Source organism: Capsicum annuum, chromosome 6 (genome assembly GCF_002878395.1).
Source record: "Capsicum annuum cultivar UCD-10X-F1 chromosome 6, UCD10Xv1.1, whole genome shotgun sequence".
Taxonomy (NCBI): Eukaryota; Viridiplantae; Streptophyta; class Magnoliopsida; order Solanales; family Solanaceae; genus Capsicum; species Capsicum annuum.
The window spans coordinates 200200374-200212820 of NC_061116.1; the positions used below are offsets into that span (position 1 = coordinate 200200374).

At 33.3% G+C, this 12447-nt stretch overlaps 1 protein-coding gene across 23 annotated transcripts in view; it reads right to left on the reverse strand.

Annotated features, from left to right (window-relative positions):
* The window catches only part of LOC124899318, a 24801-nt gene extending 12354 nt beyond the window's left edge, over positions 1-12447 (reverse strand). For 2 of the 23 annotated variants that reach the window (XR_007056659.1, XR_007056653.1), the window contains exons 1-8: positions 10737-12441; positions 10432-10522; positions 10285-10356; positions 9164-9250; positions 8675-8793; positions 8497-8580; positions 7011-7165; positions 6313-6421 (exon numbers count right to left, since the gene is read on the reverse strand). Coding sequence is in view for 1 of the 23 variants with exons in the window: in XM_047413751.1 (XP_047269707.1) it covers positions 8497-8580; positions 8675-8767 (177 nt within the window). In the remaining 22 variants the exon portion in view is untranslated. Of the gene's footprint in view, positions 1-5708; positions 5826-6312; positions 6426-6732; positions 7166-7523; positions 7593-8496; positions 8586-8674; positions 8794-9163; positions 9251-9780; positions 9996-10284; positions 10357-10431; positions 10523-10736 lie in introns of those variants that run through there. The other 21 variants (XR_007056655.1, XR_007056663.1, XR_007056654.1 and 18 more) reach the window with 21 other exon arrangements.

The following is a 12447-nucleotide window of genomic DNA, read 5'->3' on the forward strand; positions in this document are numbered from 1 at the left end:
GATTTCTCCCGGACTTAGCTCAGATCATTTCAAAGACAATCCACAACAAAAAAATTTCAATAATATATAAATATACATCGAGAGCCATCATGCTTCCCATCTATAAAAATCAACCACATTGTGGATTTCTTTCACACTCGAGTTCAAAGCAACTCCATTAAGACCAAAAGGTCAAATCATTCAAAATATCTCAAATATTCAACATCAACGTACTTATAACACACACTTTCTTAACAAAAAACACAATTTCCAATGGGAATTCACGACCCAAATATAAATATCATGATAAATATCGTTCAAGATTCATGCTTTATATCTCCACACATGTAAATTCATCTTTGAAAATCATAAACATCAAGATTTCATTATAATCATCATAAGATATGGGTTCATGCTTCAAATTCGAAAAAATCAAATAAAAACCATGCCTTTGTAAAGAAAATTACTTTTGGGCACAAGAACGAAAGAGAGTCTTGTTGAAAATCCCCACATACCTTGAATGATGAACTTTAGATCGATAGTAATTTTTGAGATGTTAATCGTGCCTTTGAATGATGGTTCTTGGAGTTCTTGAACTAGGAACTTGGAATCTTGAATAAATTTACAAAATTAATGGTGAACCTTGGAGGTTCTTGAAGTTGGATGTAGGAGCTTAGGGTTTTCTTTTTGAGGGAATTTGATGAAACATAACATATAATACTTCTAATAGGCTTTAATATAGGGTTTGGATGGATTTTGGGTGAGGAGGAGTGTCCAAAACACCCCTAAAAATTAAATAATTCTCGAATCTGTCCTTAGGTGGACTGTTTTGATAGTCTGAAGTAGATCAACCATAACATTTTACTCCGATATCCAAATTGGATGAAACCAATTTCATTAGAAAGAGGACTCTCATATCTTTTCGTTGATATATAGTATCTCTCCAAGATCATTGTGTATGAGAAGTTATGATCATTTGAAATTGACCCAAAAATTCACTTTTGGTAGGCTGAAGTAGATCGACCATAACTTTTTGATCCAATAGAAAAATTGGATGAAACCAATTTCATTGGAAATAGGACTCGTAGAGCTTTCCGTTGATATATAGTAAGTCACCCAGATCATTATGTACAAGGAGTTATGATCATTTAAAGTTGGAGCAAAAATACGCCAGGCCTCAGTACTTTTTCCTGCTTGTTTTACTGTTCACTACTATTCACGGTTCGATTGGAATGTTCATAACTCGTCGCTCGGGTGTCCGTTTTGGATGATCCACATATCGTTGGAAATATTATTCGATACTCTATGCAATGGTGGGTCATAATCTTAGACATTCTGCACGAAAAATTTATAATTCATTCTAGGAGATAGAACCCAATACGTTTACGCACAAAATTTCAACGAAAAATTTCCCGGGGTATTACAACGAGTCACTTTAATTCTGCCATTGCAGATCTTTGAAATACAAAATTATAACATATTTATTAGATTCCTTAAATTTTGAATCAAATTTAATATACTGTTTACTTCTTTTTAAAGGTAATAAAAGGATTGAGTCCATAGAAGATGTCGATATTGAAGAAACAAGACCAACAAAAGATGCAAAATATATTAGTTCCCAAAGGCTCTATCGCAAAGGTATGAAATTGAAGGTAATGCAATTCTATTTTATTAATTTAAGTTACATTTTATTTGTGCTCACTTTATTATGTACTGACATTGCTAACATTTTACACAACACATTTAGGTGAAATTGACGACATACCATCAATATCGTGTATTCAAAAGTTGGAAAATGTTCTTGAATGAACTAATTGTCATGCTATGATATTTCAACATGAGACTCCAACATTTTGTTGCTACAGTGGATCAATAAAACTTGCAAATACTGTAGTTCCAACTCAATTGTATGATTTATTCTTCTCTAAATCTAAAGTAGCAGAAGAATTTTGTAGACACATTAGAGCATATAACAGCATATTTGGATTTACGTCTTTTGGTGTTAAACATGACAATGATCTGGCATCTTCGCGAAAAAGAGTTTATACATTTCGAGCAAAGGGTCAAATATGTCATGATTTCCCCTCATTACTACCCCATGATAATAATCCATGCTATTTTCAGATGTACTTTTTTGACACAGAAAATGAGTCTCGCAACAGGATTTCAAAAGTCAAAGAAGCCAATTTATCTGAGGAAGTTGTCGCAATAATTAAACAAATAATGGATGGCAATCCTTATGCACAATTGTTTCGCCAACTAAAGGATCATTCAAACTTTAAGGATTTAGAAATTCAAATTGCTTCCACTTCTAAACTAGATCAACGTGTGTACAATAAACCATCAGTAGATCAAGTTGCTACAATTTGTATAGACGAAAATAACCCCAATGTACCATTTGATCGGGAGATTATTGTTCATGAACATTCAGGTAATATTCATAGAGTTAAACATTATTACGGATGTTATGACCTGCTCCAGTATCCTTTGCTTTTTTCAAGTGGTGAACTAGGCTGGCACCAAGGAATACGAAAACAACATAAAACAAGTAAAGGTAAGCATCGAACTGAAGTTCCAGGCCTCAACCAGAACAACCCTACATTTATGTCTGTTGATGAGGTGTTTGACAACGAGGAACAAGGTAAATTTTTGAAACAAAATTTCTTAGAATTGTGTACTTACAACTCTCATATCAATATATTTAAAATATTTTGCAGGTGTACGGCGTGGAGCTAAAAATTGTGTCTCTTGTAGAGAGTGCTTTTGCAAGGCATAGTTGATAGTATTATGGCTGGAGAAAGAAGAGACTCAAAATTTGGTCAAAGAATAATACTTCCTGCATCATTTGTCGGAGGTCTTAGGGACATGCGTCGTAGTTATACGGATGCAATGGCTTTGGTTCAACATTTTTGGAAACCAGATTTGTTTATCACAATGACATATAATCCAGATTGGCCAGAGATTCAAGAAAATTTGATAGAAGGACAACTTGCTCAAGACAGACCTGACTTGGTGACTAGAGTTTTCAGATCAAAGTTACAAGATTTAAAAGATCAAATCTTCAAGAAAAAAATATTTGGGCCTGTTGCAGCATATGTTTATGTCATTGAATTCCAGAAAAGAGGCCTACCATACATTCACCTTTTGTTAATGCTAGAACAAGGATACAATTTGACATCACCAGATGATTATGACAAGTTTATTTCTGCTAAATTTCCCGACAAAGAAGAATTTCCAATTTTTCCTGACTTGGTTATCAAACATATGATGCATGGCTCGTGTGGAAAAAAATATTCAACAAATTCATGCATGAGGGATGGTCAGTGCAAGAGTCATTATCCTCGACCATTTAGTAATAAATCAATACAAGGAAAGGATAGTTATCCTATTTACAAGAGGCAAAATGATGGAAAAAAAGAAAAAGTTCGAGGCATGACAATGAATAATCAATGGGTTGTTCCTTATAATTCTTATTTACTAAGTAGATATAATTGTCATATCAATGTTGAGTCTTGTTCAGGTGTAAAAGAAATAAAGTATCTTTACAAGTATATATATATAAAGGACATGATAGGTGCGTTGTTTATATCGAATCAGATGTTGGAGAAAAGTCGTTGATGAAATTAAGAGTTTTCAATATGCACGTTGGGTTGCTGCACCAGAAGCGCTATGGAGAATTTATGAATTTGATCTTAGTGAAATGCAGCCTCCGGTCATTAACCTTCAACTACATCTTCCAAATAAACAAATAGGTAAATAATTAGGCTTCCTTAAGCTATCTAAATTCTACATCTTTACCCTTCAGATAAAAAAGTCATAAAATTCAGATTGTAATAATTTGTTTTAAGCTATGAATTTATCATGAAAAGAAATACATAAAGTTATTTTGTACGGAATATTCTGTTAATCTTTTTAATATTTTCTATTCACATTGTAGTGTGCTATTGGAGCAACCAAAATTTGAAAAACGTTGTTGCCTGGGAATATGCCTCAAAAACCATGCTTACCGAGTATTTTCACAAATGTTCAATAGACAATGAAGCGCGTAAATGCATATACAAGGAATTTCTAAAGTATTATGTTTGAAATGCTCAAGGTAAGCTTTGGACGCAAAGAAAAATAAGATCAGTAATTGGTCGAATTGCTATTGGTAAGAAATTCAACATGACCACTCTTAATATTTGTAAACGTTCAAATATCATTTATTTGTTCTTTCTTGTTTAATTTACAGCTAATCCAGCAGAAGGCGAAAGGTATTATTTAAGATTATTATTGAATCACGTACGAGGACCAACTTCGTTTCAATACTTGCTAACTATTAATGGAAGGTTGTGTGACACATTTGAAGAAGCTGCAAAAGAAAGAGGTTTACTCGAGTCGGATAATAGCATTTCTGAATGCTTACGTGAAGCGGTTGTCTTCAAAATACCTTCGGATCTTAGAAATTTATTTGCAACATTATGGTTCATTGTAATCCGACGGAAGTTAGGAAGCTCTGGATACATATTATGATGACATGTCAGATGATTTTAATAGAATACACGAAAATTCTCCTATGACTCAACTTCAATGCACACTGAAAAGCATAAATCATTTCTTAGAGAGCATGAGAAAGAGAATTCAAAATTATGACATACCTGAACTTGAACGGAGAGTAGATGATAGAATTATATCAAAATGTAGAGAAATACTGGAGGAGGAGTCTATAATAGTTCCTTTAGAAGATTTGGATGCACAAACAAAGCTAAATCCTAAACAAGAGCAAGCATTCAAGATTATATTGCAAAGGTTAGAATCTGGCCAATCGGGATTATTCTTTGTCGATGGACCCAGAGGGACCGGAAAAACATTCCTATATCATGCATTACTTGCAAATATCAGATCAAAGGGAATGATAGTATTAGCAACGACAACAAGTGGTGTAGCAGCAACTCTTTTATCGGGAGGTCGTACGACTCATTCTAGATTTGAGATACCACTTCAGACAAATGATACAACAGTAACACGTATGTCAAAGTGAAATGGTGGAGCTAAATTGATTAAAAAATCCAAGTTGATTATCTGGAACGAAGTGCCTATGGCTAGCCGTTAGACAATTGAAACGGTTGATAGGAGCTTCAGAGATATATTGGACATTGACGAACCCTTTGGTGGAAAAGTAATGGTTTTCGGAGGTGATTTTCATCAGGTAGTACAGTAATTCCAAAATCTACAAGGGCTAAAATGGTAAATACAAGTTTGGTAAAGTCGTACTTGTGGCATCATTCAGTGAATTATTACTACGCATAGGTAACGGTGAGGAGCCTACAATAAGAGATTATTTGGTACTACTTCCAAGACAATTGGTTATTGAAAATAAGAGTGATAGCACTGGTTCGAATGCCTTAATAGAGCAAATATTTCCATTGTTGCCTGAAAATGCAAGTTCTACAAAATACATGACTGAACGGGCTATCCTGGCTATCAGAAATGAGTATGTCGACCAACTAAATGAATGTTAATTTCTAGATTTTCTAGTGAAACCAGAACGTTTCTTAGTTTCGACTCTACAGAGGATGATACAAATCACTACTATCAAGAAGATTACTTAAATACTCTGACACCAAACGGTCTGCCTCCTCACAGGTACGTTCTTACATATTTACTAATATGCGATTATGTTTGAGAATCAAATGTATATGTAAGGTTCATAGAATCAATTAAAAAGAGAGGGATACAGTGAATCTTACTGTTAGTTATGAAGTTAAGCTACACTTTTATGCATGACGAACAAAATACTAGTTCTAATACTATCTTCGAGGTCCACACAACTTAAGTCTTTCCTTCTGATTCTTGCCAAATCTTAACTGTAGAAAATCAGTAACTCGTGTAAGTTTAGGAAACATCTACAACATAATGACCACTCAATACTAAACAAATACAATTCTAGGTCGCTAAATATATTTGTACATTTCAAAAATGATCAATGTCATCATTCCAAATTTATCAACCTACATTAGATCTGGATCATGTTCATAATCATAGTCTGCTTTACTTAAATGCCTCATTCTCTTTGCATCACTTGCTGAGAATTGATACACAGGATGGTAGAATATGTGACAGGCATTATTACTAGCAAAGCTATATTTCAAACAACATTTTCTTTTCAAAACTTAAGCAGTTGATTATCTCACTACTAATACCTTAAGGGACAAGAGATTATCTAAATTTGTGATTTTTACACTGCTCCCCCGAAAGGGGCCCAACATAATACAATATTCTAGTACACCAGCACTGGTATAGTACCTGGTACATCCAGCATAATATTGCCAACTTTAAAGAAATTATACTTACCTGATAGCTTGAAAATTGACATCCAAACTAATATCCCCTTTGTCCCCTTACTCTCTGTTTCTTTAAGCAAATTCTTACAAACTCCATCTCTCTATCAATCCCCATTTTTCTAACTGTATAAAAGGATCACCAACTCTCAACTCAAAGAAATAGAACAAAAACTACTTAACAACACGATAAACAGATAGGAACAGAAACAACACACTGATATACAAATTAAGATGCTATACTTCAGAATTGAATTAAGAAGGTAGTGAAATATTGTTGGAAGAAGTATAGTGACATTCTTTTACTTGGCCACCGATTTGTTTTGCAAAGCTTGAACCAGATTAAGGTGTCATTCCATGATCACAATTCATTAACAGTAGTTTCTCAGTTATAGAATAAAGCAAACACTAATGCCCTTTGCCATGAACAGTACAAGAAAAACAACATCTATTTGATATCAACACGACCTTCCTATATTAATCGATAGATCACCAACTATACAACATTACCTATTAATATGATAATTAAAAGTCCTTACGCTTGCCAAGTTTTAGTAATCCAAATTTCTAAATATTCTCATCAATATTACAAATAAAGTAAACAATTTAAAGGCATGTCCGCTGTTTTAGGAATTTCCTTAGCAAATACATAGGAAAGGATGCCAGTTTATCCAGATGATGAACTCATTTCACATTATTTTAATGTCACACTTAACTCTGTGGTAGATAGATCATCTCCCTATGTATGTCCTTCACATATCCAGTCATATTGTCCTTCCAAAACTTTATGATTAGAACCTTTGAAAATTTTGTTTAGCCACCCCATTAGGTGAAATGCTACTGCTCATGATAAGCAATACTTATACCTGCAGAAAAAAACTAATGTTTTCGGTCAAATCTAATCAGTTTTTTCTATTTTGTTTTTGCAGTATTTGGAGATTCACACAAGTATAATCTTTTGAAAAAATTTTGTTAGTTTATGGGTGCTTATTTACTCCAAAAACATGTTACTATGTATTTGATTTCAACTTATGATTATAAACCTTCAATCATCATTGGATATCTTTCTTAAGTGAAATTTTTTATTAAAGTATCTTTTACGTATATGCAGATTGGTGTTGAAAAAAAATGTCACTATCATGTTATTGAGAAATTTAGATGGTTCCAATGGTTTGTACAATGGAACGAGAATGATATGCAGAGGGTTTGACAAAAATGCCATACACGCAAAAATAAAGATGAGCCAAAATGCTTTCAAGCATGTGTTTATCCCACGAATCCAGCTATCACCTCCTGAAAATGAAGGTTACCCATTCAAATTCATTAGAAAATAATTTTTCGTGCGACTGTGCTTTTCGATGACGATAGACAAAGCACAAGGACAAACAATACCAACTGTTGGACTATACTTTCCGCAATATGTTTTTTCACATGGACAACTGTACTTTGCACTCTCAAGGGGAATATCAATGTCAACGACTAAAGTTTTGGTTATGACACAACAGCCAAAGTGACAAAAAGGAACATACAACAAGAACATCGTGTACAAAGATATATTAGGTGAGATACAATACATATGATTACCTGATATAAAAAATAAATTAGTCTTTCGAGTATGTAATATGAGACTAACTTTAAATGTTCGTGTTTGCAGGTTCTGAAGATACGCAATTACATTGATTCAACTATTGTCCAAGTCATTGCATTTCATTTACTTTCACAGACCTTTACATGGACTAATTTGTTTTATTCTGATATATGTACTTTAAGTTCTTGATGTGTGTATTTTGGACAGAAATATACAATCAGGGGAAAAGAAAAAGTCCATCTTATTTATCTTCTTGAAATAGAAGGTTCGATTTTAAAGGTTCATAAAATCACTTCTTTTAACCAAACAGGATTAAGATTTTAAAGATCGAGATCTAGTCCTTCACACTCAACTTCAATCCAACACATTTTATCATTTTCTCAACACGATTTATCAAAAGAACGGTAAATGAAATGAGACATTGATTAGATCAATATACTCTTTCCACTAAAGCACATCAAACTTTCAAATTTTATAATTGGACATATCCATTTTAACACATTTTAACACAACTTATACGATAAAAAGATAAAAAAAACGTAAATGACCAAAATGGAAGAACATAGTAGATGAGGAAGAAAGCCAACGAAGAAGATTTTAGACACACACCTGCAACTGAAAATTCTTCAACTCAATGCAACTTTGACATGGAAACCCGACGAAGTGAAAATATAGAAGGGAGACGAAAGAGTCCTACACTTAAAATCAATTCTTGTCATTTGTACAGGACACTTGGATAGGTGTAGATAAAAAGAATTTAACCGGAACAGCTTAGAAAGGAACGCACTGTGATTGGAATGGTGACTCTGGAAGCAATTCTACCTAGCAGAATGCGACTGGTTAACAGGTCTGCGCATCTCCACGGTGGGTAGCTTTGCATTGTTTGATGCTGGCTTTGTTGCCATCCTGTATCAAGTAATCAAAAACATCAAACAAATGAAGTTTTTGCAAAATATATATGAATTACCTACCAGTTTTTGTTCAACTTGACGAAGGAACGTCCGCTTAAGTAATACAAGAAAAGATCAAAGAACGATAATCAAGTACTTTGTAATTCCGAATCATTTAGTGCTTGAACTCTTTCACATTCCAATTTTGTGCATGAAAACATTCTCCTATTAAAACTTTAAGATATTTTTTCCTCCACAATTTTGGATAACTTCCAAAAAAGCAACAGATGTGGATGTGTAAGCATAGTAACTTTGAACATTAAACCGCAAACCAAAACTAAAGGAAATATTTAACTACTATTACATGACAGAAAAGAAAAGCTAACCTGTTTTGATAATGCATCTATCTCAGGAGAAGGCAGCTGATCCGCAGCAACTTGAATAAAAGTTCGAATCACGATTCAAGTATTCAACTGTCATTTGCCAAGGGAACGAACAATGTAATTACAGTGAATATCTACCACAAATAATTTTTTAGTTTGTGTGTAAGTGTATGAAACAAGATCGGAAAAAGAAAAAAGAAAGGCAGAAAAAAATATGTTGGAAGGTGCAGAAAGAGGAAAACAAACAAGCAAAGGATTAGTAAATTCCATTAACTTAAGGTCTAAGGAAGAGGATGAAATTTCAAAGAAAAGCCTTAATATCATTCAAAAGTGCACAAAAGAAAAGAAAGAGCAGGACAAATATTCTTTATGACCTTGAAGGGTGATACCTTATAAAAGGTCAAAAAGGCACAAAAAAGTACTCGTGTCAAAATTACATCTAATGAATCTTTGGATTACTGGCAATTATCTGTGTACAGTATAGTATGGATATCTTTTATATATATAGGAAGTGGTGTAGTCCTTTTATGTTTCTCTTTCAGTCCTTATTTCGTGAATCATAATGGGTGCCACAGTGCATAAATACATCAAACATAATTTATTAATAACTAAAGTCTGACCTTCTGATTAATATCCCTAGCAAGTTCAAGCACCTTGAGACGAGCCTCACCAGCAAGAACGTAGTAATTGACAAGACTTGCATGACCAAATGGAATTGTTGAGGGGGTACCATGAGAGAGACAAAGAGAGACACAGAGGAGAAGGAGGAGGGGCTTGGGAAAAACAAGGAGCCTCGTCCACTTGACAAATGAGCTCTGACAAGTCACGCACATACCTATTAATTCAGCATCTTTCCCACTTATCTTTTGGCCAGTATTGGAAACTTATGAATGGTAAAAGTGATGAAGTGACCTCAAGATAGTGGAATATCAGCTAAAGGGAAGCGGGATCTAGGGAAGGGCCAAACCTCAAGGTTTTATTTGTATGCAACCTTACCCTGCATTTCTGCAAGAGGCTGTTAATGGAAATATCCAGCTGATCTGATAAAATTAGAACATAACACATCCTTCACCGAATTTACAGATTTTGTATAAGAAAACATATAATGTGTAATTGAGGCATACCCTGGTATTATAGCAAGTCCTGTCTCAGGTAAAACCAATACTGCATCTTCACCTAAGTAACGCATCATCAAACTAGAGAGAAAGAAATCAAACTACAGATAAAGAAAGATAAATTTGGCATAAACTCAGAAGTGCAGAAAAACGTACCACATATTCGGATATCACAAGACATTGCCATTTCAAGTCCCCCACCCAATGCTATACCCTCAATGGCAGCAATTGTAGGGATATGAAGAGCCTGAGTAAAAGAATATTTAATCAAAAATAGAAAAGAAAAGAAGAGGATATATACAAATGGCCCATTTTATGGTTGTTAAAGTAATATGTTTGGAAGAAGAAATGAGATACAGTATGATATCATGAACCCAAAAAAAGAAAAAGAACTTCTTCTTGAGCTTTAAGACTTTGTGATCTTTCATATATTAAAAGAAACAGCATTACAAGTCACTTACCTCCAAAAAGGAAAATGTTGATTACAAAGTTCTTACAAAATCCAGGACTTCCAATGGAATCATAGTTTTTCGTTCCTACATAGCGAATGACAATCAATTGAATTAGCTATCATTAAGTACAAAACACTGTATAAATAAAAAATAGTAGAAATGCTACTGACTACATCAATCGACATCTGATATAAAAAATATCAGCTTATTCCATCATATGACAAACCAATCCTAAATCTGATCCCCACAAGGATGTTATAAGCCCCACAGAGTATGCACTTGCAAAGTCCGAGAGATCAAATAACAGAGAAACTTATCAACATTGAAAGTTGAATGTTTGGAAGATGTCTCATAGCTTGTAACTTTTTATTATTTTTCTTATCAACACTTCATGCTATAAAAATAAGCAAAAAGTTGTATGTTCGGCAAATGTCTCTTAGCTTGTGATTTTTTATTGTTTTTCTTATCAACGTGTGATGTTATACAAATAAGCGAAAGATGTATGTTTGGTGGATGTCTCCTAGCTTGTGACTTTTTATAGTTTTTCTTATCATCATGTAAGACTGTACAAATAAGAAATCTTTTAAAGAGCAATGACACTACAGGGACAACCCACAAAAAGAGCTAACATGAAATGAGAAAATAGATAAAACTTTCTCCTAGTTAATAAACATTGATACCAGAAAAGGCTCCTCTAACACCATATAACATTTCCCTTAAACCTCACAGGATAAAATATTATATAACATCGTCTTAAATACTTTCATAAATAATAATTAAAGTCAATTCAAGGTAACAACACCAATATCCATATCTAGCAATAACAATAATTGAGGGCTCCACCCACATGATCTGATTCGTATCCACTGAATACATACCTTAAAAAGATTCCAAATTCAAGAACAAAATTTGTTTAGCATTAGTATAATTGAACATTGTCCTATCTGTATCCATCTAACTATACACAACACACACTAGATTACAAATGAAACATCAAACACTAAAGCAGTGAAGAGCTATAAACAACAGACTTCTATTGGCACCAGTTATGCCAATTTCTATGGGTTCAGAGTTCGGGATGGAGTCGAGATTTCAACTTTATGAGTTCTAAAATTTAAACAACGAATTCAAGTACTACTAATTAGATTCTAAATTTAGTACACAAACATACTGTTTGATCACAATGTTGTTAGATTTGACGGATCTTCCTCAATTTTTCAAAAACAATAACAATAGTAACCTAAAAATGACAAAGCAAATCACAATATTTCTATTTACCTGCTTCTATTTTTATTCCATACCTCAAATTCAACTATCTCAACTGACATGAAAACATCAGGATATTCAAAATTGTCAACATTAAGCATACCGAACACATATTATATGTAAATATCAAAAAAATTACACCTCAAACAAGAAATTAAATCAGAATGGCTTTAAAAAAATAAAATCTTTGAACATGCAAAGCAAAAGGAGGAACAAAAATCAAAACTAGGAACATACAATGCAACAGTGGTTTTAAGAGAATCAAAATATACAAAATGTAATTAAAATAAAATCAAACATTCAAATGATTTAAACACTAAAAAGAATAAAGGAAACAGGGAAAGAAGATGAAATTAGACGCAAAACATGACATACCTTTGTGCAATTGATGCAGTAGGAACATACTCTTCAAGTAAATGTTCAATTTTAAGCTTCATGATTTCACCTTATTCAT